This window comes from Phyllostomus hastatus, unplaced genomic scaffold, assembly GCF_019186645.2.
Source record: "Phyllostomus hastatus isolate PE091 unplaced genomic scaffold, TTU_PhHast_1.1 phas_contig_40, whole genome shotgun sequence".
In the NCBI taxonomy this organism is placed as follows: Eukaryota; Metazoa; Chordata; class Mammalia; order Chiroptera; family Phyllostomidae; genus Phyllostomus; species Phyllostomus hastatus.
In genome coordinates, this window is record NW_025333872.1 from 37,202,814 (window position 1) to 37,230,731 (window position 27,918).

The 27,918-nt window shown below is 39.3% G+C and overlaps 2 protein-coding genes across 4 annotated transcripts in view; one reads left to right on the plus strand and one right to left on the minus strand.

Moving 5' to 3' along the window:
• The first annotated feature begins 20 nt into the window (after positions 1-20).
• Positions 21-3,227, plus strand: RWDD2A (RWD domain containing 2A). 2 transcript variants are annotated; one of them, XM_045843286.1, is made up of 3 exons: positions 21-134; positions 395-1,364; positions 2,325-3,227. In XM_045843286.1, the coding sequence occupies exons 2-3, from the start codon at positions 1,161-1,163 to the stop codon at positions 3,000-3,002; spliced, it is 882 nt and encodes a 293-aa protein (XP_045699242.1). In that variant the 5' UTR covers positions 21-134; positions 395-1,160; the 3' UTR covers positions 3,003-3,227. The 2 variants fall into 2 exon arrangements, with proteins under 2 accessions (XP_045699242.1, XP_045699243.1); XM_045843287.1 differs by having other exon boundaries at positions 28-134; positions 1,132-1,364.
• A 7,917-nt stretch (positions 3,228-11,144) lies between these two features.
• ME1 (malic enzyme 1) overlaps positions 11,145-27,918 on the minus strand; it is a 170,534-nt gene continuing 153,760 nt past the window's right edge. For both annotated transcript variants that reach the window (XM_045843851.1, XM_045843852.1), the window contains 5 exons: positions 27,562-27,667; positions 25,587-25,729; positions 21,971-22,144; positions 16,162-16,260; positions 11,145-12,836 (listed from right to left, as the gene is read on the minus strand). In XM_045843851.1, the coding sequence (XP_045699807.1) occupies positions 12,666-12,836; positions 16,162-16,260; positions 21,971-22,144; positions 25,587-25,729; positions 27,562-27,667 (693 nt within the window). In that variant the 3' untranslated portion in view covers positions 11,145-12,665. The remainder of the gene's footprint in view (positions 12,837-16,161; positions 16,261-21,970; positions 22,145-25,586; positions 25,730-27,561; positions 27,668-27,918) is intronic.

Sequence of the window (27,918 nt, forward strand, 5' to 3'; positions counted from 1 at the left end):
ACCAATCACTGTGGGGGAGGGTTCACTCGCCCCGCCCTGCCTCCTCAAGGATCGCGCGCAGCTAGCGCCTGCAGGAACTGCGGAACCCGGGTCCGAGCGGGCTTGAGGCTATTTCGATTGAATGACCAGGAAGGGTGAGGCCTCCTCGGTGGCCTGGGGTTTGGGGCCTAGGGTCGCGGGCCGTCCTAGCACTGCCACCGGAACATGCCCAGCCCCGCCTCCAAATTTGGGTCTGGGGGTGGCCAGTCCCGTCCAGTGTCGTGGGAAGCCGAGGATCCTAGTGCTCTGGGATGGGGTTGGGGGAGTGCCAGTCCCCATCTGGGGCCTCTGACAAGGCGGTCTCGGCCACAGTGAACGCCACCCAATTTCTTGCATCCGCTTCTTGATTCTCCAGGTTCATCTCCCAAACCGTTGACTCCGGGAGGCCTTCTTGGGTCACCACTCCCACCCCATCTCCGCCCTTTTAAGACTAAAATTCATATATGTAACGGTAGGACCCCTCCCCGCTCCACAAACCTGGGCACCTCGGAGCGGAAGCAAATGGATTCAAAGCGTCCAGAGCTCTCACGACGCCACCCGGGCCGGTGTTGTTCTCTGGAGAGGCGTAAAGACCCACCCGAGAGGCTAGGGGGGCCGAGGGCGAAACTGGCGTGGGCGGCGGTGCCTCGAGACCCCAAAGCCTTGGGACCCAGAGCTCCGCCCCAACGGCACTGCGGAGCTCCCTCACCGCAGCCTCTAGCTCTGCCCATGCCAGAGACCTGGGAGGATTCAGAAGCTGGGCCCCTTGCCTATCCCAGAATTCAGGCTTTCTAACCGTCCGCAGATGTTTGCCAACCACCTGCAACGAAGTAATTCGGAACACTTGTTGAAAGTTCACATTCCCGGATCTAGATCGGAAGCGGGAGTAAAGGGACTGGGAATCTGAATTTTAACGAAGTATCTTGGGGGATGTTGCGCATACTAAATGCTGGGGTCCAGGAGATAAAGAAGAAAGAGCGTAAGCGTGCCAGTTTGTGCCCCTAGCTCTCAATGCTTAGCGATCCTGTAAAACTGCTTCCGAGCAAAGGGACCTTCGGGAAATTTCGGTAGGCACTGCCGACTGACAAACCCAGTGTCCCTGGGCCTTTCCAGTTTTCCTGGCAGGTTGATACCAAGGCAACATGTCCTCTGCTTCTATGAAAGAGTGCCTGCAGCTTCAGCTGTTGGAGATGGAAATGCTGTTTTCTATGTTTCCTAACCAAGGAGAAGTAAAACTTGAAGATGTAAATGCCCTGACGAATATAAAGAGATATTTGGAAGGTACAAGGGAGGCACTACCACCAAAAATTGAATTTGTGATTACACTCCAGATTGAGGAGCCCAAGGTAAGTGCCCTGAGTTGTTTTAATAGTTGCCATTGCCTAGCTTTTACTGGAAACACCTGGAACATAAGCTTTTGATCCAGGAAACAAATGGAAATACCCTTTAGTTGTTTGAAAGCAAGATATGTGAAATATGGGATGCCCTATATATCATCTTTGACAAACATCCTGAATTGTACATAAACATGCACACCCCTTTTAAACAAATATGCCCAATTTGTTTTATTAACATCTTACTACCATTATTCTGTTCAGTCATCACATTTTTTACCTGTCAACTATTATAGGATGGACACTCTTGTACTTGTCACTTTTACAAATCTAAATGTGGCTTTTTGCAAAAGTGGCTTTTAAGGAGTAAATGAATATTTCTCTGGTGGCACCCTAAACACAGAAAGGAAATACAGATAGAAAAATCTAAATTCTAAAAATGAAATTATCTTAATCTTCAGATCCATTTATCTCCAGCATTAGCACAGCATAGGTAACAAGTGGACTAGGCATTTGAGGACAACTCTTACAAATTCTCGTACTCATCCTTTGTCATTTCCTGAGAGATGTCTTGGGTCCCCAGACTGATTCAGTCCCCCTGGATACACATTTCAGTGGATCCCTATAGTCTTCCACAGTAATGCTTCTTACTGTTGAAATTAAATACTTGCTATATGTAATTATTTGTTTAATGTCTGTCTCCTTCACTAGGATCTAGACTTCACAAAGGCAGAAATAGTGTCTCCACTTCTTCATTCTAGCATAGGTTACCTGCATGTGGTTAGGTGAGTTAAGTATTCAACTGGAATGAATGAATGCATAAATGGGAAGGAATAGTGTATATAAAGTATTTAGTATGGTGTCTGGCACTTAGCTGGTAATAGTAGCAGTAACTATTACATTTAATAAAGTCATGATAAACCAGCTTAGGTGATTTTATGGTACTTAAATCTATTTGATTTTCATTTTAAGGTGAAAATCGATTTGCAAGTAACCATGCCTCACAGCTACCCCTATGTAGCATTGCAGCTGTTTGGACGGTCGTCTGAGCTTGACAGACAGCAGCAGCTACTTCTCAACAAAGGTCTCACTTCCTACATAGGGACGTTTGATCCAGGTGAGCTCTGTGTGTGCGCAGCAATCCAGTGGTTACAGGACAACAGCGCCTCCTATTTCCTGAACAGAAAGCTCGTTTTTGAACCTTGTACACAAGCAAAGCCAGTTAAGAACACATTTCTCCGAATGTGGATCTACAGCCACCATATATATCAGCAGGACCTAAGGAAAAAGATTTTGGATGTTGGGAAAAGGTTAGATGTGACTGGATTTTGTATGACAGGAAAGCCTGGTATAATTTGTGTGGAGGGCTTCAAAGAGCACTGTGAGGAATTCTGGCACACAATTAGGTACCCCAATTGGAAACACATTTCCTGTAAGCACACGGAAAGTATTGAAACAGAAGGAAATGGGGAGGACCTGCGCCTTTTCCATTCTTTTGAAGAATTACTCCTAGAGGCCCATGGTGACTATGGATTAAGGAACGACTATCACATGAATCTGGGCCAGTTCTTAGAATTCCTAAGAAAACACAAAAGTGAACATGTTTTCCAGATATTATTTGGTATTGAAAGCAAAAGTTCAGATTCCTAGAAAGCTATTGAAAGGCCTATGCTTGTAATTTCACCAAGTCGGTATTTCTGTCAATAAAACCAAAATAAAAAGGCCAGTGGCTGTTTACCGCTCCTGTGAGAAACCTAGCTCCAAAACTTCTGCATAGGCCTTTTAACTTTGTACCAGTGCAGTCATGATGTTATCTGTGTTCTTGTGTTAACTGAAAACTGTTTAATTGTAATTTAATAAAAGCAGTCAATTTAACTGGGGAAGCTGATTTAATTCGAGAGGAGTCCAAAGCCCACAGTTGCTGTCAGCAGTCCAGCCACAGCTGGGTTCATAAATAGGAGTGACATCCCCCTCCCCCTTCGTGATGCTAGCGTGCAGTTGGCACACATGTTTCTTTCATTACTGGAGATGAATTCTAAATCAAGTTTAAAATGAGAACACAGAGCATGTTTACTGCATTGCTTACTTTATGTTAAAGCCCTTATTTTGAGGTTTTTTTCTTTCAGTAAAAGCAGATCCTGTCTGTTAAGGCAGAGGAATCAGCTGTCTCAATAGTAGTGAAGACAACACAGGTTCTTTGGCTGTTTACATCAGCTGATTAATGATACCAATGCTAATGATACCAATATTCCTAGTTCAGTTCTTTTCCACAAAAAATGATTTGTCTACAAAGTGTTCCGCAGATGATGCATCCTGGCAATGTTTGCCCAGGCGCCAGGGCGAGAGCTGCAAGAGGCCCAGTGTGGATGCCCCTGGATCGTCCCCTTAGTGGGGGGAAAATATCAAGCTCTACATTTTGGTGATAAGTCACTGTCATCTCTTCTGAAAATTCCAAGCACCACAGGCTTCACCAGCCTTTTTCAAAATGAGAGTTTATTCTAATGGTAATAACTCCTATTGAAGTGGCACTTGCCAAAAACCTTTTCATGACAAAGTATCTGCCCCACACCAAAATTTCTGAGCGTCTCCTCTGTGTCAAGGAGTATCCTGAGCTGCCTCTCTGCAGCTTTCTCTGATTCCCATGCTTTCTGCCTACTACTGTCCTTTCTCAGGGAACATTTTATTCTGCTGGGTCCCAGGCACCCCACTGATGTCCTGGTCCCCTCAGGACTCCAAAGCTGGATGCTGAAATTTAGTAACTTGGAGGGGAATTCCTCAGTCCCCATATCGTGGTAAACTGTTAGATGCCCATCACTGCTGCACGTGCTTACAGAATTTTTGATGACTAGTGCATGCTGGCTTTGCGGTGTCTAAGATGTAGACACCTGTCCTTGGGTCAAGGCCAGGACAAACGGAGTAGCAGACCGACTCGTGACCTTGAAGCCTTGGAACTAGGTCCACCCTGCTCTGCCTGTGCTCTTAGCTCAGAATGAGTTTCCTTTCAGGCACAACTTAGAGGCTCTGCCGTGGTCCTGCCTTGCTAGATCTTCCAGCTTGCGCATCCTTGCTATAGATGTGGCTGGGACTCGAGCTGGAGCCTCACTTATTTTTCAGTACAAAAAAAGAGGGGAGAAATAAGACTTACATGGAGTGAAAACAACTTTGTATAGAATTTTCCACATAATCTCCCCCAAACCAGTTAAGTGTAATTAGTATTCACAAGTTCTAGACAGATGTAACTTCACTAATTTCTTTCCTTTGAAATGAGACAATAATAATGTGCCAAAGCACCTAATATGTGCCTAAACCATTCAGAGATTTTTCTATGATTAAATTTGCAAAAGTAGTGACAGATAAGCTTAAAGAACTGAAATAAGGAACAAAAAGCACATTATTTACATATCAAATGAAGGGAATAAATTCTAGCTTATGAAGTCTTTTTTGCCTCTGGCTGTTTCTGGTGATAGTTTTTCAGAACCTACTTTTATGTGACCTGTATGAGCATGCAGCAATACTTTATTGCTATCAGAAGCACTAATAATAGACATTAATTATCAGAGAAGTGTAGGTTTTTATAGAAAAAATTCAAATATGATCATTCAAAATTCAGCTGCATATGTTCAGTAAGTAGACTACTGGTTTTGTCGGTTCAGTTTGATAAGAAGCACACAGCACTCCACACACACACAGACTTTGGGGAACCGTCCCTTCTCTATGTGGCCTGGGGGAAGTGAATGACATGAAATCACCCACTGGCAGCCTCCCATAAAGGCAGTTTTGATCTCTTACTTCTTACACCCGCAATGCCACCTTCACTTCTGGCCTTCTGAATGCTTGGTTATTCAACACCTCCTTTGAGCTACCCAATGCCTGCCCTTTTTTTCTTGAAATACTCAGTCTCTACTGCTTGTAACTGAAGAAACCTGATACCGTATACATACATTATATTTTTAAAATAGTTATTCAGAAAGAATGCTCATTTTAAATGTGGTAGTGTCTTTAAAATATAGTGAATTAAGTCAACATTTCTTCAAGTATGTTCTCTTGCTTTTTGTTCCTTATTGGTCTAGTATGCGCTAGGCTAAGGGCTGAGGATATGTGTATAATGGATTGAGGAGCTGGCCAGGTGGCTTGATGGACCACAACCTGAGGACCTGCGAAACATCCCACATAAAAGCAGAAGTATGTTGCCTGTGGACTGTTTCCATATATGATGGCTTACACACCATCCATCCCTTCTGAGAACCTGAGAAGGCCTGGAGGGAGCCTATCTCAGGTCTCCACAGAACTCTTTGAACAGGACAGTTTTTTTTCATTTGCTTTTACCTCAAGTAGCCCAGTGTTAAGTTGAAAGAATAGGTATTTTCTGAAGAGAGCATGGTTTGCTCAAAAATCCTGGTTTTATACAGAATCCTGATTTGCCCCAAAACTCTGAGTCCACTTGATTTCTCTCACTCATAAGATCCACATGGTAGAAGTACTTTCACTGCAGCCAGGACCAGCTGGAGAGGCCTTTTTTCTTCTTAGACCAGTTAAAGCTGGAAGCATGTGGATCACCCATAAATAGATTTGACTAGTGGACCCAAAATTCAAAGAAGCCCACAAAACACTCGGTTCCTCCTTAGTCGTAGGTGGGACAAAGTATACCATTTGTTATGGAGGGGATGCTCCAGCATGCACCAGACTCTTGGGCTTTCTTTGGACTGACCATCTACCCTACAGCACAATGGCTGTTAGCAGGTGTCCATGGAGCCTGATGGCACCCGTGCTCCTGGTCCTACGAGCACAGCACCGTCAATGCATTAGACCAGCATGATGCTCCGGACAACAGTGAGATCATTAAGGTCCAATAACCAGAATTATATTCCGGGACAGTGTCAGAGAGTTAATGAAACATTGACAAAAAGACAATCTATAATGTTGCTTGTTGATAGCACAAACTGCTTTGGAGCCCTCTACTCGCTGGAATAAAGGAGAAACAAGTTAAAAATCATTGGCCAAATCAGTAGCCACCTACTAATTCACTCCAACAAAGAGAACTTGTCTGACAGAGGGCTGTTTTTCCTAAAGATCCATCTGTCTCTTACATATGCCAAAGTCATGTTAATTCCATATATAGTAAGAATCACACCTCTGCTTATTCTAAAGTTTCTAATAGCAGGACTTATCCCTGCAAATTATCTGGAATTTCCTGCCAGAATAATCCTTTTTTCTTTTTGATACATTAGGGATCCAACATGGGGATATTGCCATAGATGATGAAGAACTCAATTCTAACTGTCTACTGGGAAACTACTAGAAGATGGGTTTATTCCTATAGCATACACTTTGTCACATAGAGTCCCCAGAAATTTGTATTCATTCAGACTATGGCCAGATGATTTCCAAAAGGCCTAGTGGTTTTCTTCATGCAGTGCACTGTTGTTCTAGTAAATGCAGCCACAAAGGAAGATTTTGGAAACATCTATATTACAGAGTTCTTCACTTTCGAGGTCATTCATTTGTATTTGTGATTGGCAACATGGTGAGGGCCTTGACACTCAATCTTGGTGGCAATAGTCAGGCTTTTCTGCTGCTGTTTTACATGTCAAGTAGACCTGTGTGGGTTGCCCACCAATTAGACCTCAGTGAAGCTGATATTCAGCTGATAGACTCTGCTGTGGTTGTATCAGTTGTACACACTGGCATTCATTTTTCTTGGTCAGCACTTGTGCTGTCCTAGTTGTTAAAATTTTAACCAAAATTTCAGGACATGGGGCCCTGTGATTTACTGGCCACCAGCAAAGATTTCTGTAAACTAAGCTATTCTGAGTACAGTTGGTCTGCTTCTATTATCATGTTTCCACCTTGTCTCCAGTTATTAATTGATGCAAAGTGCTGCTGTTAAGGTTCTATCAAGCCTGGGGTTCTGACATCTCCACTGAAATAAGGGACCCATTTTAACCACAGCATTCCCCATAACCCTCCACAGCTTACAGAGAAGAGCCATTAAAATGCTTTTCATGTCCTCAACAAAATATTAGGAAACTGAATTCAACAATACATTAAAATGACCATACACTATGATTGAGAGATTCCTAGGATGAAAAGATGCTACAAAACCAGCAAATCAACCAATGTGATATGCCACATTAACAAAATAAATGATAAAAACAATAAGATTGCCTCAAAGATGCAGAAAAAGCATATAACAAAATTCAACAACCATTTATGATAAAAACTCTCAAAAATTATGTATACAGGGAATATACCTCAACATAATAAAGGGTATATATGATGAGCAGAGAGCTAATACCATGCTCAATGATAAAAAGCTGAAAGCTTTTCCTCTAAGATCGGAAACAAGGCAAGGATGCCCACTCTTGCCACTTTTATTCAACATAGTATTTAAAGTCATATCCAGAACAATTAGGCAAGAAAAAGAAAGAAAAGGCATCCGAATTGGAAAGGAAGAAGTAAAACTGCCTCTACTTGAGATGACTACCAAGATACAATACTATTAGAACTAGTAAACATTCAGTGAAGTTGCAAGAATCAATATTCAAAAATCTGTTGATTTCTGTACAAGAGTAACAAACTATAAGAAAGAGAAATTAAGAAAAGTATCTCATGTATAATTGCATCAAAAGGAATTAAATACCTAGGAATAAACTGACCTGAGGAGATGAAATACCTGTACACTGAAAACAATAGGACATTGATGAAAGAAATTGAAGATGCAAATAAACAGAAAGATATTCCATGTTCAATGATTGGAAGAGTTAATATTGTTAAAATGTCCATAATACTCTACAGATTCAATGCAATCCCTATCCCAATTCTAATAACATTTTCACAGAAATAAATTCCAAAATTTGTATGGAACCACAAAAGACTCCAAATAGCCAAAGCAATCAACAAAGCCGGAGACATCGCACACCCTGATTTCAAATTACACTACAAGGCTATAGTCATCAAAACAGGATGGTGTTGGCATAAAAAGAGACACATAGATCAATGAAACGGAATAGAGCCCAGATATAAGCCCACACAAATATAGTCAATTAATCATGACAAATGAGCCAAGAATATACATTCAGGACAGTCTCGTCAATAAATGGTACTGGAAAAACAGGACCACTACACAAAAATTTACTGAACATGGATTAAAGAGTTGAATGAAAGGCCTGAAACTATAAAACTCCTTGAAGAAAACACAGGAAGCAAACTTCTTGACATTGGTTTTGTCAGTGATATTTTTTGAATTTGACACCAAAAACAAAGGCAACAAAATAAATAAACAAATAAGCAACAAAAGCACAAATAAACAAGTGGTATACAGCAAACTATAAAGTTCTACACAGCAAGGCAACCCTCAACATAATAAAGAGGCAACCTACTGAAAGGATGGAAATATTTGAATGATATATCTGATAAGGAACTAATATCCAAAATATATAAAAACTCATACAACTCAATACAAGCAAAAAAATCCAATCTAGTTAAAAATAGGCAGAGGATCTGCATAGACATTTTTAAAAAAAAAGATATAGATGTAAACATTCCAAAAAGTCCAACAAGTGCATGAAAAGATGCTCAACATCATTAATCATCAAGAGAATGCAAATAAAAACCACAATGAGGTATCACCTCACATGTGTCAGAAAGCTATTATCAAAATGGCAAGAAATAAGTGTTGGTGAGGATGTGGGGAGAAGAGAACCCTTGTGTACTGTTGGTAGGAATGTAAATTGGTGTAACCATTATGGATAGCAGAATGGAATTTCCAAAAAAATTAAAAATGGAACTATCATATATGATCCAGGAATTCTAATTCTGTGTACTTATCTACAGAGAATGAAAACACTAATTCATACAGATATAAGGGCACTGTGTTCATTGCAGCATTATTTATGATAGTCAAGACATGGAAACAAACCAAGTGTCCAAAAATGGGTGAATGGATAAAGAAAATATGGTATAAATGAATACTTTTCAGCTATAAAAAGAGTTAAGCCCTGGCTGGTGTGGCTCAGTGAATTGAGTGGCCTCCTGTGAACTGAAAGGTCACCAGTTCAATTTCCGGTCAGGGCCATGCCCAGTTTGTGGCCAGGTCCCCAGTGGGGACATGTGAGAGGCAACCTATCCATGTTTCTCTCCCTCTCTTTCTCCCTCCCCTGCCCTTTCTCTGAAATAATCTTTTTTTTTAAAAAAAAAGTAAAATCCTGCCATTTGCTACAACATGGATAAACCTTGGAGGCATTATGCTACATGAAACAAAACTTACACATGGAATCTAAAACAAACAAACAAACAAAGCACTGAGCTCATAGATATGGAAAAGAGATTGGTGGTTTCCAGAGATGGGGGATGAGGGGTTGGGGAAAATTGGTGAGATGGGTCAAAATATACAAATTTCCAGTTATAAAATAAATAAGTCATGGGGATGCAATGTATAGCATGCTGACCACAGTTAATAATACTCTATTGCATATTTGAAAGTTGCTAAAAGAGTAAATCTACCAAGTTCTCATCATGAGAAAAATAAATTTTTTTAGAACTATGTATGGTGACAGATGGTAATGAGACTTACTGTGGTAAGCATTTCACCATATATACAAATATCAAATCATGTTGTACACCTAAAACTAATATAATATTATATGTTTATTATACCTCAATTTTAAGAAATGTTTTCCATGGATGCTGCTGTTCCCTTCACCAATGTGTCTGTCAAGGCCTTAGTGAGAGTCACTGGTAGGTCCTCTGGGGAAATTTAGGGAATTGGTAGGATAGAATGGTCTGATTTGGACAGAACAAATCCATTCTAGCATTCTCATCTTTGTAAATCTTTAAATTGCTTTATATTATTTCAAGGTTTGTTTGTGTTCTCAATTTTATGTAATGTGGGCCATTATTAAGTCTACATTTCAGTCAACTAACTGAACCAACAAATAGAATCACTTTCAACTGCTTAAAGCAGCGCACTGAACCCAGAATCTGTGACAAGCACACACTATCAAACAATTCTACCCAGTCCGAAATTACACCTCTCCTTCCTCAGTACATTTTCAGAATCCCAAACATTTTCCTCAAGTGTTGCCAACACAAATGAGCGAAGTCTAGAATTCTTTCGGTGGGAATCTTCTCCTGGGTTTGCCCTTTTTATTTATACCCACTACAGCTCCTCTTCATGATAGAATCTGACAAGATGTTAATTATGTTACACGGGGTGAGGTCATTACAGGACCTTCCAGCAAGGCAGTACAGACATCTTCAGACAGGAAGAGCTCCCACTCTGATTAGCAAGAGGGGACATGTCACATGTTCTGGTTTGCCTGGGGGTGGGGGGTTGGCGAGCTTCCTGGGACATACAACTTAACAGCAGTCAAACAAGAGCTATTGTTCACCTAGTGCAGTGTGTCACGAGTCTGCCAAATGCCCCTTGCCATACGTCCCCATCCCAAATCCAGGACCTGCTGTGTCCTGGTCAGTACTCTTAACTTACACGAGGCCTGGTGAGTCTGTGAGTGCAGCTCCTGGTGGAATCTGGCAAACCGCACATTAATAAAACCTTGGTTTTCAGTTATTTCAGTCTTAAAGGTGGAAAGAAAGAGATCCTTTTTAGCAAAAAGGATTTTTAGTAAAAAAATAACTATATTTTTGTGCCTATGTTTTACCAAAACTATAATATATGGCATGTAATAAATGAAGTTCATTCTGAAATTAGCTATCAAAATATTTTTAAATGTATAACATACTGTCACATGACCACTCATTAAGACCAGGCATTATTTTAAAATGTAACAATACTTTAAGAGAAAAACAATTATTTTATGATTTTATTCATTCACTTTTTCTATGCTTTAATAAATCTTTTGCATAGGTTAAGTACATTGAGTTAGAGCTACAAGACAACATGGAAACAGACAAAAAATAGGTGTTCTGGATCTTTTCAAAATAACTATTTTGAGGAAATTCTTGACTAAATGTTACCTTCAGAAATACCCCCACCCCTTCTACTCACATTTAAAACAATTTGTGTAACCTGCAACTTCCAATAAAATCATTTTTATAGTACAGTTTACCTTGAACATCTCTTTGTAATCTTTAAAAGCATTACTTCAAAACCAGCAAATTCTCCAGGAAATTCTCCTGGAAATAAGTAGCAAATGTTATTGTACCTGAGCTTACAAATTTAAAATTATATCCATTGGTTCAGTGATTAATTTCTAAAGTAAACCTCAAAACTAACATGAATTTTTTGGCAATAACTATTAAAGGTAATTAGAACATTTTAATATCTAATGTAAAGATAATTTCTGGTATTAGGGAAGTGGTTACCAAATTTTCTCCAAGTTCAGAGGAAACTGTGTTTATTGTAACAACACAATGAGCTCTTAATTACTGAGCAAATCAAGAGGACATTAGATCAGATCACTCAATTTGGAACCCAGCTTGTCCGGGAACCATGCCCTTGCTCCTAACTCTGGACACTTTTGTCTTAAAAGGTCAACTGCACAGACAGCCCTTTCTCAAGGAACTTACCTACTCTTTTCTCGGCTCTTCCCACCTAGCAGGCTGTGCTGAACTGAAGGGACCTACCTCAGGACAGGAGCCACAGTCCTCACAAGCCAGGCAGCGGCAGAGGGGAGCAGAAGGGCAGAGCACCCAGTCAGGGGGAGAAAGGTGCTGTTAGAAGGGATATCCGATGGAGGTCACGGTGAGAGCAAGATGCAGCAATGGGGAAAGAATAGTAAAATCTAAGGCTGCCCAAGACATTGTAAACAGCAATGATCTCTCTTAGAAATGTTAGAATTCAGTTCACCAAAAGAAGGAATATAGTCTAGAGTTGGAATAAAATACCTGAGAGGTTGTATTTCTCTAGGCAACAAAGTGTTGTTTCTGCTTTTAGCAAAAGTTCATCTATGTCTAAATATATTTCTGTATTTATGTGTGTGTGTGTACAAAGATTTTTAACAAAATGGTCAACAAAAAAATATGGTTTTCATTTTAATCACATCAATTAATTACTAATTTTGGTCTTCCCATTAGTTTCCTATCTAAAAACAACTGAGTTTCTCAGTGGTAGGTACAACAGCTTTTAAAGAGAACTTAGGTAAAATAAGATAGAAATCATAAATAACCAGAGAGTAAATAAACTAAGTAACATTTATCATAAAGTATGTTAATATTTTTCCATGAATTTTTAGATTGCTAAAGTAAAATTATCTTAACCTATCATATATAAATCATTATAAAAGATTCCAATCTTTAAAAATTATGAAAGACTTCAAGATCTCATTAATGGAGTTAGAAATGTCAACTGCTAGGCTACTGTTCAAGTTTGGTCTGTATTTGCTGGGCCTCTTCGGGCCAAGAATAACAATCAGGTAGAATCTGGTCATAATCAGCGCTGTACATCTGAGAGCGGACGAAGGCCTCCTTGTCTGGGGGCTCAGGATAAATGGTGGCTGTCTTTTCTTGGTATGCAACTTTCACAATCTAGAAAGAGGAAAAAGAATGTTAATTTAATAAACAGAGGTGACAGTAACACATGTCAAAAGTTTTTATCTGTTTAAAAAAATTAATTTATAATTTATATCTTCTGTTTTCAAAAATGTTAAGTTGTATTATAAAAGCACATATACACAAAGAAGATACAAAATGAAAATGCAGTTATAGCAAGAGGTGAATATAATACCAGCATCAAAGAAAAGTGTATATAATAGAGATTTAATGAAAAATGACCTACCAGAAATTCTCAGATAGGACAATGGTAAATGTCTTTAAATGACCTGACTGATAATTAATTTGGACTAAATATCATAACATTCCTACTAAGTTTGAACTTAGACACCCTGCAGTTTTAACAAGCCCCATTCTGACCACAGCCTTTTACAAAATCTATTTATTTATTCACCCCAGCATCTCCTGCCTCTGCTCACCTAGTCAGCAGGACCCTATGGGCCATTTCAGTGGTTCCCCCCAGGATCACAGAATCTCTCACTTCCGTGTCTTGGTGTCACTCTCCCCATTCCAGTCCCCCTCTAGGGAACCCTCAGCTCAGCGCTGGCTTTCCCCTCTCATGGCCGTCTCCTGTGATATCCTACTTTTCCTAACCTTACTTTTCCTGACCTTACTTGAGCCCATGTGGTTACACATTATGCTTTTATCCTCTTTAAAAATAATAATAATAAAAAGAATTTCCTCTCCTATTTCCCACAAGGCAACTTCAAACCATGCCTTTTTGAGTCTCCATTTAAGTCTCATCACTCTATGAGAAATTTCCAACTAATCAGAGAAAACATCTAACCTTCCCTTTTCATCAACTCAAACTATCTCCTCTTTATCTTCAAACACTCTTCCCATAATTTCTTTCATAAAAATGGACTGACCCTCTTGTCAAAATGAATCACTCCATACATGCTCTTATACTCACCCCAGTTTCACTGAGGAGCTACTTGTATGATAGACTTATTTAGTAAGTCTGATTGTGAAGAATATTAGAATAATTTTTCGATAAAGTATCTCTTCTCAATGTAAAATTATATATTTATGAAAAGTTATAGTTATGAAGACTGTGCTGTACTATGGAGAAATGTTTATGAAAAAATCAGAAAAATATGTATATTCCCTCTATTATTATAAGGATTTCAGGGGAAAAAGCAAATAATAAAAAAAGGCTGGAAGCACACATAACAAAAAGATAATGCTCATATTAGAAATATAGAATAGTAGGTATTTTCTTCTCTACTTTCCAAAGTGCCTATAATGTGGTAGTATTCCTTTTTGAACAGTATTTTTTGTTGAGATATAATTCACTCAACACAAAAATTCAACCATTTTAAGTATACAGTTCAGTTATTTCCATAAGTTGACTGAGTTATACAACTGTTACCACATCCAGTTTCCGCACATTTCTAGCACCTCAGAAAGATCTCTTGTGCCTATCTGCAATGGTCACATCACTTTCATGATAAAATGCGCTGTTGCATTTCGGACACAGACTACGAGGAATCTCAATCCTCCATCTGCTCCCAGGACACAATATCTGAACCAGCCCCTCTCTCAGAAAGTCCCCACTCTCCCCTGCTTGTCCGCACCAATCTCTGGAAGAGTGGCTCACACTGCTTTCAAATTCTCCCGGGGCTTCTTAACTTCTTGTACTATTGAAACTGCTTTTGTAAAAGTTTCTAATGACTGCTCAAGTACAAGTGAAAGTTGTCATCATTCAAAGTAGTTTTTCTCACCAGGACTTTTGTCTTTTAATCACAATTTCGACCCCCATCCTGAAAGTGTGTCTTCTCTGACTCTCAGACATGCTGCTCAGTTCTGAGTCTGCTCTTAAAGTCACGACTACTTCTCTTCAGAACTGCCTTTCTTCTTCTAGACAGAAAACTTTGTTCTCTCTTTGCTTTCCTTTCCTTTACATACTTACTCTCTTGTAATTCCAACTACCGTTCAGTGTAGTAACAATTAAAACTAGTTAAAAACTAGTAGACACACATTAGGAGAAAATACAAGCATACTGTTTCATAAACAAATAACCAACCAGATTCTCTAAAGATATTTGAAGAATTACTTGGTTTTTGAAGTATTTACCCTCAATCAACAACACATATAATGACATATGAATCGTAAATGGTGTTGTCTTAATAAACTCGATAACAGCTTTGATTTTCAACCAGGAACAATTTTGTCTCTGAGAAAACACTTGGCAACAACCAGAAACATTTCTGGTTTTCACAACTGTGCAGAGGCTACGGTTGTCCAGTGGGAAAAGGCCAGAGATGCTTCTAAATACCCTGCAATGCCCAAGGGAGGCCCCCATGACAGTTATCCAGCCAAAATGTGCATGAGATTGAGAAACCGTAGTTTAAACGTATAACTACTACTATGGGCTGAACTATGCCACCCTAAAATGTGGAAGTCTTAACCCCCAGCACCTCAGAAGGTGACTGTATTTGGAGATAGGGCCTTTAAGAGGTAATTAAAATAAAATGAGGTTGTACAGGGGGCCCTCGCCCCACTGACTGGTGTTTCTGTAAGAAGGGTAAACCTGAACAACGAGACACCCGGGTGTGCATCACAGAGGAGACAGCACACGTGGACGCGGAGAGGGCCGTCCTCTACGAGCCGAGGAGGGAGGCCTCCACCGAGCCTAGACCTGCCTGTGCCGGAACCTCAGACGTCTGACCTCCAGAACTGCGAGAGAATACACTCGTTTTTAAATCACCCAGGCCACAGTATTTTGTTACGGCCGCCCTAGTAAAGTAATAAAACTCTATGGCAAAAATGTCCATTTCTCTCTCAGTTATAGAAAGTTTCTCTGCTGTTAGGTTCTTCTTGGCTGATTCCTTCCATAGCTCTTCTGCCACCCCAACAGCTCTGAGTCCTCTGCCGTCATCGCCTTGCCTTCCACCCAGCCTTATCAATTGCAATCTTTCGGATGCCACGCAGCAGCACGGAGGCGAGGACCCGGCAGGTGGTGCAGGGGCTCAGGGGCACTCCACCACGTCTGCAGTAGTTTGGCGACTTTCATAATTGTGATATGGAAGATACTAACTAAAAAAAGGTAAAGTGGAGGAGATCTACTAAAAGGAAACCCTAATGAGTTACTTAAATTAGAGGACAGAAAAAGAATGAAGGGGAAATTAATGATCCAGCCCAGTTCTTCCATTCCTACGGATCAAACTCAGTTTCTGTGCCCTGCTGAGGTACTGTGCTTTCTGACAAATTTCAAGACAGTGGATTTTTAATACCTAAAAATGCATACTCAACCACAGAAGAAAGGGAAAATAATGAGGTTGGACAAGAATAGCTTTACCTTTTCTGCAATTTTCAGAGAAATATCTCTAATGGTGTTCAAAGGAGGATAAAGCCGGCCCTCTTCCAAGTGTTTATCGGACACCTGCTGAGCTATAACCTTAAAAAAAGAAAGACAAATATGTTTATGCTTCACACCATACAATGTGGGAGTTACAAGAATAACTAGGGGAATGGTCACATATATGGTCACGTATAGATCACAGATCATATTAAGGTGCTTATCTAATTTCATCTCTCCCTTTATGAATGGAAAAGCTGAGTCCAGAGAGGCTTGGTGATTGGTAGGATCACACAATTAGTGAAAAAGATGGAAACAGAATTTGGGTTTCCACTTAAAGCATTTCCTTTTCTACTGCACCGTGAAATGCCATGGGCCGGAGGAACGGGATAGAAGGAAGCAGTGGAGGAGGACAGAAGTGGCAGGAGAGGAGCCGGAAGTGGCGGAGGGGAGGTACCCAAGGCACTGCGCCATCGCTCCCAGCTCACACTGCCTTGTGCGAGAGGTGGAGCAGGAGGCTGAGAAAGCTATTTTGGAGCCACACTGCCAGTAGGATTTTAATTTTACACAGAATCTGGATCATCTGAATCACCTATCTACCCTCAGTGTTTGCTGCCCCCAAATCATCCCATATTTCTGAATCAAACAGAACAGATTTAAACATGTGCTAAGAGGGCAGATCTTATATTAAGTGTTCTTACCATAATAACTTCTCATATGTCAATCATAACTGAACAAAGTAGTTCTAAAAATCCAAGACAAACTGACATTATGTGCCTCCTGATGTGATGCACTGAGGACACAATTACTAGGCACGAGGTGCTCCTAACAAAACCACATAACCTGAATTAAATCTTGAGGAAACAATCAGATAAGCCTAAATCGAGGAAATCTGTAAAAGCAACTGGCCAGTACCCTCCAATTGACAGAAAAGAAACAAAAGGCTGAAATATTCTTGAAGATTAAAGGATCAGCCTAGAGGCTAGAGTTCTTAATGCATGACTAGCAAAGCTTGAATTTGGACTGTAGATTAGATAATCGTATTATACCAATGCTAACGTTCCTGAATTGATAAGGGCCCACTGATTACAAAAGAAAATGTCCCAAAATATTTAGGAGTAAGGGACATGCTATCTGTAAGTTGCTCACAAAAGGTTTCACAGTAAAATACCATGTGTATATACATACTTACAAAATAGCACTAAGTTATTATTGACTCTACTAGGGCACAGAGGTGGACTCAGCAATGCAGCAGTTTCCTCTAGCTCTAAGACTTGAATCAGTGGGGCCCTCTAAATCAGTGGATATAGCTGGGTCTTTATTTAATAGAACTATGGATGCAGAGAGGACATAGAAAGCCTTCCCCATTCAAGGTATTTTGAATAGTCAAATTATTTTTTCAGTATCTTTAAATCTTTTAGATGTTTTTAAGTTGTGAAATTACTTCTGAAATATTGTTTTATAGCCATCAGCAAATATGAAAGCCACCGTCCCACAGAGGTGCTTAAAAGCAGTTCCTGCCTTTGAGAGATGTCTGAGTTAGTGAAGCAACAAGCTGCAGGAAGAAAAAGGGAATAATGGAAGAGGAAACAGCCTAGGGCCTAGCTAGGCTAAAGGGAAAATGTGTGTGTTAGAACATCCGGGGGAGCCGCAGAGGGAGTGTGAGCATGGAACTGAGGGAAAGCTAGGAGTCAGAGAACAGCACTGGGTGGGCGCTCTAGACCAAACGCTGAGACATGTCTGAGTGTCCTGATCTGGGGGAGCCAAGGATCTGTGCACAGAACTCAGGGTTGGAGCAGTGACAAATTAAGGAATTTGAGTTAAGTCCTATGGGTGACTGAGGACTCCTGAACAAGGATATAAACAAGGATATTCAGGCAGGGGTTGGGGGCAGAGGGAGGCACATTTCTAAGCCCCCTTTTCTCTTTGGTGATACAAGACTAATAGCATAAGATTCATAGGATTAAATGAAATAAATGCAATAAAGAACTTACCACACAGCTTGGGAAAGTAAGTGTACAATCAATCTTAGCTATTTCATTTAAAGAATAAATAGGCAGCCAGCATGGCAGAGTGGAAGTGAAATAGCTCTGGGGGTCACATCTAGTTCTACAACATTTTAGCTGATTAGCTGCTTGGTTTGGAGGCAGGTTATAAAACCGATCAACTAAGTTTTTTTTTCAACTGTTTACATGAGATGTATGTACGTTGCTCCTCTTGCCAGTGGCACATTGCTGGTATCCAACCTCATTGCCCCCCCCCCACCCAGAATGTTACACAATATCATTTTAAAGAGATTGGGGACCATTAGAAAATGGCTGAATATTGGCTTAAAATTATTTGTTGTTTTGATAAGTCACTTATGTCTCTCTGTCTAACTACATTGTGGCTGCTTTCAAATAATCTTTCTTCATTTCATTTTAACAATGTCATGGCAAATGCATTTTCAGTTATCCAGTGACTTAAAAGAATGGAAGTTTCCTCCAGAGGCTGTTGTCCGTGGTAGTCATTTCTAGTGTCCTCCAGAAGATTAGGGGCGGGGGGATGAAAGGACACAAGCAGGTGACTCGAGAGGAGTGGTGTGAGGGCAGGAGGCCAAGGTGTGCCTCCCAGGTGTGGATAGGCTGCTGTACAGACAACACAGAGCCAGGAGGGCTGACGGGGGGCCCTGGGTGCTCTCACCAGGGGCCCAGAGGGCTGTCCAGCACACCAGCAAAGACAAACGTCTGTGTGCCATAAAACTGTCCAGGAAAAGCCTGCAGTGCTACCACCAATGCCTGACTTCTAATTCCATGAGATATCTAACTAGTATTTTTCCAATAACCCTCAGTTATGTGAAGTTGCCAAACAAAAAATTCATCTACACCTCCTACATGTTACTTTTGTCAACTACAAATATAATCTAGATGAAAAGGGGTTTCTTCTTTTTAGGACCCTCTAGCAGTGAGTATATGTGGTACTGTATTAATTCTTCTTGCTAAGATAGAAAACTATCCTGTTTAATTCACTTCAACAACTATTTACTCAGTTTCTGCTATGTGCTTTTAGCATCATGCTAGGTGCTACTGGTATTCTGAAAGAAATATTTGAGAGAATTTCTTTTTACAATTTAATTATAAGGCAACACTTATGTGTTTAAAACAGTAAGTTCTTAAGGGCATAATACAACTAGGAATGAAATTTCGGTGCTGGTACGTTTGATGAAGACAGCCATGGCTAAGGAGAAAGACTAAGATGAGCCAGAGTAGCCACAAGAGGATGAGGAGGGATGGAGGCAGTGACCTGAAGGACAGGCTTAGCTAGATAGAGAATAATTTCCAGAGTTCTCCAGCAGGATAATAAACAGAGAGAAGATTATAGACGGTGCAGTTACATGGAAGCACATATGCATGGAGAATCTGAAGACTTTGGGATGAGGGAGAATGAACAGGTGCCGGTTAGAAAGCAGGTATCACTACTGCAAATGCGAACACTGAAGGCTAGGAAAGACGAGAGGTATGGTTTTACACATCCCGTGTTTAAGCAAATAGCAGGGCATTTCTGTGCAAACGCATATTAGGTTAACTAGAGATATAGCAGAGATGATAACAGAGATACACAGACTTGGCCACTTTTTGAATGAAGCTAATGGAAACAAAAGCATGGATAAGATCTCTGAAAGCAAAAGAAAGGCAGGGAGAAAAAGGACAAAAATGCTCCTCGCTGAAAAGGCCATGAAAAGGACACAGAGAAAACAGTGAGGTGGCGTGGAAGACAGGCACCGCGGGCTGCAGCCTGAGAGAGGGACGGGAGGGCCGCAAGACTTACTTAGCCAGAGAGACTGCTAGTTTTGATAAGAATAACACCATGCACACAACATATTTTATTTCTTTTTCTTCAAAGTTTTTTGGCATTACTTTTCCTGGATAGTAAATGGAATGATTTTTTTTCCATAAAATGGTCACTAGAGGGTGCTAGAGTAATGCAGGAAAGAAAATACTGGCTCTGCAAGCAAAAGGTCACTTTTTCCCCTTACAATGTATGTGCTGTGAAAATACAATGATTATATTTTCCTTAATGCAACAACTTTGAAAAGGTCTTTTAGTAATTAGACATCTACTTATGTTTAAGAAAATTTTTCAAGTTAAAGAAACTCTGAGAGATAAGCTGTCATGCCTCTCATGCAGCGACGACAAAGAGAGAAGCAGCATGGTGCAGCTTCCAGGCATCTGTTCTCACAGTGCAACTCGGAGCGCTGCAACTGCACTCCTTTAGATCGCATCCATGACACAAGAGTCTTCGTTGATATTCTTACTGCCCATCACTCAATTGTTAATTTGGTTCAGTTCAGTTACAATGCTGTGCAGTGGTTTAATTTTCAGAGAAGAAATTTGCTCAAATTTTCATTCATTAATTGCATCATCTTCAAACATGATATCAAGTAGATGAACATTCTGATTACCAAAAGCTCATAATTTTACAACTATATGTATATCCAGTCATCATATCCTCCTGAGGCTTGGGGGCAAGGGGATCCAATGGGAACCTGAAGCTCATGGTACCTCTTGTGCGGTAAATACTAAGGTCCTTTGTCTTTTGCCAGCATTTATGAAACTGTGGCAGGCTAACTTGTTAGCTTGCAAATAGGGTAAAATTTCAGAGCTTTCAGAGTTTTTAAAAAATTTTTACTTATTGATTTAGGGGAGAGAGAGAGAGAGGAAGAGAGAGAGACAGGAAGAGAGACATAGAGAGAAGTTTGTTGTTTCACTTATTTATGCTTCATTGGTTGATGCTTCAATGTGCCCTGCCCAGGGGCTGAACTGGCAACCTTGGTCTATCAGGACGATGCTCTCACCCACTGAGCAGCCCAGCCAGGGCTCACAGCTCTTAAAAGCAGCTTAGCAGAGCTCCCCTAGCGGGTCTTCTCTGTAATATTCTGAAGGCCCAAACTAGAACCCGCTTCTGTCCTTTTATAAACACCTAATTCCCTGTTTTAATTTCATTTCTGCTTAAAACACTAGAATGGTTTCTGTTTTCTACACTCTGATCCCTGTATGATAAGCACTTCTTCATTATACCGAATAAGGCTTTCATTTTAAATCTTAAAAATGCCATTATTTAGGAAGGTTCTTAACAGAGAACTATTTACTGCTTAGTCTATGAACTGGAAACAAAAATTTTTTTTTAATTTTATTTTAATCATTGTTCAAGTACAGTTTTCTCCCACTTACTCCCATTCCAGCCCGCCCACCCAACCCTCCCCTCTTCCCCCCATTACCCCCCCACCCCTAGTTTTTTGCCCACGTGTCCTCCAAATTTGTTCCTGTAAACCCTACCCATTCCCCCCTGAAATTCCCTCTTCTCTCCCCTCTGGTCACTGTCAGTCTGCCCCCTATTTCAGTGTCTTTGGTTATATTTTGCTTATTTCTTTGTTTTGTTGTTTAGGTTCCTGTTAAAGGTGATATCATGTGGTATTTGTCTTTCACTGCCTGGCTTGTTTCGCTTAGCATAATGCGGAAACAAAATTTTTAATTGTCTCACTGTTGTCACAGAATCTGATTAGAAATATGAAAATAAAAAAGGGTTCCATTTAAGAAATCAGAACACTTGTTTTTTTTTTTTTTGCTGGCTACTGAAGAACAATCTTTAACAAGGGACTCAGTATGAACCTGCTACCCGCTCCTTACTCTCCACTGGGATAAATTTTCTCTTCTTCAGCTACACCTTCTAGGGAGTGAGCTGACACTGAACTAAAGAAAACATTAGACAGGCTACACTGAGCTCATTTGGTATTTTATAGCCTTGGCAAACTTAGAGTATTTTACAATACCTCTGCAGTGGTGAGAAAAATCTTATCCGTGATGTGTCTCAGTCCACATGCCACAACACCAAGAGCAACTCCAGGAAACACGTAGGAATTGTTGCCTTGGCCGGGATACAGGGTCCGTCCATCTGGCAGCGTGACTGGATCAAAAGGACTGCCACTGGCGAACACTGCACGTCCCTACAACACAGACACACGACTGTAAAAAGCAGCAGGATATCTTCAAACAAATGAATCATTGCAGAACTACCCCATATGAGTATTTAGAAAGATGTTTAATTTTCCAGTAACTCCCTAATAAGTTTAGGCAAGTTTTTATGATGTTGGCAAGAAGTTCTTGAGTGAGTGATTATTACTGTCCTCTATTTTACTCTCTACTCCTGGGAGAAATGTGCAAAGCACAGGACACCCAAACACCTGGTACCACTCTGTTCTCTGCAGTGGTCCAACCTATAGGGCTATCAACCATTTCTGTATAGGCTTCCAATTACAGACTTCTGAAGATGAAAATGATAATAGTAGAGTATTAGAAAGAATAACATTTTGGGTTAGAGTTTAGGAATCAACACATTTCAATATACTCACTGGGACAAAATTTATATACTTCCATATTATGAAGAATTACATGGAAAATCATATAGGAAACAAACCCATTAGAACAAGTGGAATTAGCAAATAAGAAGATTAAATGATCAATAATTATCAAAACCTGTCTTTATTTTTTCCTTGTCTTAATATTTTGTCCTAATGTTTTTAAGGAACCACATGTATTACATGCTTTAAGATGTCCCTCACTCAGGGCCTGTTAGATGCCAGGCTCCATACTGCTGAGCAGAAGGGGAGCATCTGTCTGATCTCTGGGGGTGAGGGTGGAGATAGAGTCCAGAACATTCGAGTTTCTAAAATGGAAATAGGAAACCCTCAACAAATGAAGCACCACAATCTGAGAAATGCATTTGGGAAGTGCAGAGCACCAAATCTCCAAAGCACAGTTTACATGATGAGAGACCGGGTTATAGCTTTCTTCCTTCTTTCCTCTAGAGCAGCGATTTTCAACCTTTTCATCTCATGGCACACATAAGCTAATTCTAAAATTCTGTGGCACACCAAAAAATGTATTTTTTGCCAACCTGACAAGAAATAATTATAATCTTGATTGGTTTACAAAATAATAATGCCTACCCTTTTTTGCTCAAAAATGACTTTTCAAAAAATCAGGTGCCTATACTTGTATATAAGGATTTCTGGTACCAAGAATTAACCCAACAGACATAAACTTATTATGCAACATAACCAATAAAATGCAACTCTATTATATGACTTACACATTTATAGTTTAAAACAAGGCATTCACACCAAATGGCTATTGTTGTGTAGGCTGTAGTAATTTTTTTATTTGACAATCTAAGGGAAAAGAGGTTAGTGCCCCTAACTATAAAGTCAAATATTGCATGTTTTAAAATTCTTTTTTTTATTAAATTCATTGGAGTAACACTGGTTAATAAAATTATATGGGTTTCAGTTGTACAATTCTATGATATGTCACCTGCATATTGCATCAGGTGTTCATCACCCCAAATCAAGCCTCCCTCCATCTCCATTCATCCCTCCTTTACCCTCTTCTACGTCCCCCACCCGCTTTACCTCTGATACAGATGTCTGTGTCTATGAGGGATTTTTTGTTTTGTTTTTCTTTTCCTTCATACCTTTCTCTTTTTCACCCAGCCCTGAAACCCCCTCCCTTCTGACAGCTGTCAGTCTGTTTTCTAGGTACAGCACTCTTTAAAAATTCTTGCAGCACACCAGTTGAAAATTGGTGATCTAGAGCCTAACTCCATCATGATATTAATGATATTAACTTATTTGTTTTAAATCAATATCATAGAATATCTTTTATAAAAAGGTAAAGTTGTATAAAGATTCAACCTATAAAAGATAAAAATAGATGAGAAAGAAAATAAAAATTCTCAAGTAGGTTATACAAGATTAGATTTCATTTTTAGACAGGTCTGATACCTTCAGCTCTGTTTAGCAGATAAAACGTTTTATTACAAGTAACTTTCTCATGTAACTAAACTACTATCTGATACATATCTTTGATAAACATTTATATGTTATTTGATATGTACATATACTTTTGAACATTCAGAGGAAAGAGACCTGCGAACTTATGATTTATGCTTGTTTAACTTCCTCCCCACCTTCACTCCGATGCCCACTCCTCCTCCCCGTCATTCTATGATCATCATATTTTATGGAAGCGTGGCACTAAACAAATGATAGCTAGATAAATATTCTCACCTATATGAATTGTTAATATGGAGAAGGAACTGTCTCCATACCATTTTTGGTACAGTTTTTTAAGGTTCAATCATTTCTTTTGTATTTTGTATCTCTAGCCTTTCTGAATTTCGCCTGTGCCTGCAGCAGCAGAGACTCACACCCAGCCACAGGCAGACCTTGTTTTGTTCTGAAATCCCTTGGCTGAACCAGTGTTTAAATTTTCAGTCTCAAATAACTTTCATTTTTATATATAACAATACAGAACATTAAACACATTCACAAGAACGAGTGTAGTTCATTTATATTAGATGCATTCAAACTTAAAAACCCAACTACATAAATTTAACTAATTTTGCTTATGACTATTATAGAAGAGTTTATAAACTCTTGAGGTACATTGAGATTCAAAATTAAATGATTATTTACACAATGTGCCTACTATATGCAATGCTAAAATCTTTTTATTGCTTAAAATTTTGTTTTTCCTCTGTAAGTATTAAAGGACTACTGATGAGGCAAATTCCTGAATCTAGAGATGAGGTAAAAATTTAAATTAGTGAGGACACTGATGCCATCCCAAATGAGAGAGATAAACAATGGAGTAGCTCTTGCCAAAATCTCATTAAGTCTCACAATAAGCATTTTGGAAAACAGTATTAAAGAGGTGGGGCCATCACCATCAGATCTGCAACTTTGTGTCATGTTTACCTTTTCTGGGTCATTTTGGATTTATTTCCAAAATAAACGTATCACGCATCTATCTTGTTTCAATGACCTTTTCAAGCCTTTGAAGGGAAAAAGGCTCTTGTCAACATATCAGTCAAATTTATATTAATACAAATATAGTATAAATATGTCACTTCTTTGGAAACGGTAGAGCACCGAACCTCTGAGGGCGCTGCCCCCAGCCTGGCCGGGTGTCAAAATGGCCGCCCACGTGCTCCGCCCGCGGCGTGGGCATCCAAACCCAGGATTTAGCAAAGCAAAAATAAGACTGTGGTTTTTATACTGTATGCTTCAGTGTTTCAGAATAGCTAGTTAAAAGTTATTTTTAATAAGCAGCTAGAGTCAAGTTTTCTCCTTTTTAACTTTCATGTTTAAACCTTAGATAATTCTAAATCATTTGAGGAAAATTATCAACAAAATGTTACAAAGTGTAGTTTGTTTTATTGAAGAAGGGAATTCCAGAAAATAGTTCTCATCCCTCCTGACTTGTTCACTTTTCTTTCAATTTTGGTTGTATAATTTTTGAAAGTTAAGTGGTAAGCTCCATTGATATCCTGGGCTTCCCTCTAATGAATCAAAAGTTGATTAAATATCAATTATACTTTTGCTTTACCTTAGTCACTTTATAGCACTGCTCTGCAGTACACTCTGCTTTGCTGGTTGGATTACTCAAAGCAAAAATAATAGGCCGTTCATTGAAGGCAGCCATGTCTTTGAGAATTTGTTCTGAGAATGCGCCAGCAATTGCAGCGACTCCTAAAGTAGAAATGAGAAACCAGTAAACAGGACCGTCATTGGTTAATTAATCCAAGAAGCTCATGCCCCAAAACAATGAGAAATCAGGTCATCTTCTAACAGACCCTAAACAAAATATAAAATATTTTTATTAAATTGACAAAAAGATAAGTTTATTAATGTCAATGATCTTTAGGGTTATATTGGGTTGGCCAAAAAGTTTATTTGGTTTATTCTGTATAATGGCTCTACTAGCACTCAGTTTTCTTTAACTTCATTTGAAACAATTTTGTTAGATTGTATTGTGACGGCTGTTATATCAGTGTGCATTTAAAAAAATCAAAATGAATTATTGTGTGGCAATTTTAATATTGAAAATAGAAGAAAAGTGGTATTTTTGGAATATGATGCTTTACTGTGTCAATAAAGGTAAAAATGCAACTGAAACACAAAAAAAGATTTGTGCAGTGTATGGAGAAGGCACTGTGACTGATTGAACGTGACAAAAGTGACTTGTGAAGTTTCATGCTGGAGACTTCTTGCTGGAAGATACTCCACAGTCAGGTGGACCAGTTGAAGTTGATAGCGATCAAATCAAGACATTAATTGAGAACAATCAACATTATACCATGCTGGAGATAGTTGATATACTCCGAATATCCAAATCAATAAAGTTATTGGTGAAAAGGAAAAATGTGTCTTTTATTTTACGGAAAAAACCACACAAACTTTTTGGCCAAGCCAAAAAGTTCACTTGACTCATAATACATTTAGCTGGTGAGTAACCACTAGGAATTTTGATTAAGGCATTTATAACAGGAAATTAAAATGTGTCTAATATATATTATCACTCTGTAAGAAATATATGAGTTTTTTCAGTCTCTAATGCTATAAAGTAATTGTGTTTTATAAACTACTGCTAACATTTAAGATAATTATCCAATTCAATTTAAAATCGAAGATGATTGAAAGAATTTTAACAGAAGAACAAAATAATTTGCACAATATAAATGACAAAATGCAAGATGTCTGATAGAACATATTTTGTAAAACACAATAATAAAGGTGGCCTACAATTCCAGTTTTGGAGTATTTGTTTCTATTATGGTTCATCATTATTCTCAATGTTGTCCTTTGCTTCACAAGAGCTTCTAGGAATGGAAGTTGATACAAAGTAAGCACTGACATATACACACAAAATAAAGAGATAAAGTTTAATGACTTCCTTTGAGTTTTTCAACCACATTGAACTTGACCATAATAAACATTTTACTGTGCACATGCATGAAGTATATGAGCAATATAAAGACATGTAAAATATGGTCCCTGTCTTCAAGGAGGGTCTGCTGCAGTGTTTCACAACCCTGGCACTATCAGTTTTGGGTGGGACAGTTCCTTTTTGCAAGGGGCTTTCCTGTGCACTTTTAGTCTCTACTTGTTAGACGCCAGTAGCCCTGACTTCCCCTCTACTCCCAGTTATAACAACCAAGTATGTCTCTAGAGATTGTCAAATGTTTCCTTGGGGGCAAAATCACTCCCTTTTCAAAACCACTATCTATCTGGAGCAATTAGGCCTAGAAAAGTTCTGAACAGGCCAGGTACTGACAGGCTGACAAAGCTGGCAGAGGGGGCCACACACTTCAGTGGGGATCAGTGAGATTAAGAAGACAGCATGAAATAGCAAAGCTGGGTGTCTGTGGGGTGTTGTTGCTTCGCTGAATATGTAATTTTGTTTGTCAGCTCCAAAGGGGAGAATTTCAAAAGGCTAAATGATGCCTACAAATTTTAGTAAGAAAACTAATCAGGTGACAATGGGGTTGGATGTGGGTTGCAGGAAGGAGGGAAGAGTTTACCTATGAGAGCAGTTGGTTTTATTTCTCGAACAATGTCTTCTAGGTTATTCATTTCTTCATGTTCATGAGCAAATTCCTCTTTCTCTTTTGTTAAGGCAGCACGTCCCTAAGTAAAGCAAACAGGAAGACATGATAAATCTGCTAAACATAAGCGAGTCAAAGAAATTTCAAAATATTACCCTCATTACCAGTATTTATGTTTAACATTTTTATGTGTTACAGCTGTTCTTAAAGTCTCCTCTCCAATTATCAGAGTCATTTCATTCATTCTTTTGACAAATATTTATGTCTCCAGACAATGTTCTAGCAATGGGGATATAACAGTGAACAAAATAAAGTCTTTCCCTTATTTAAATA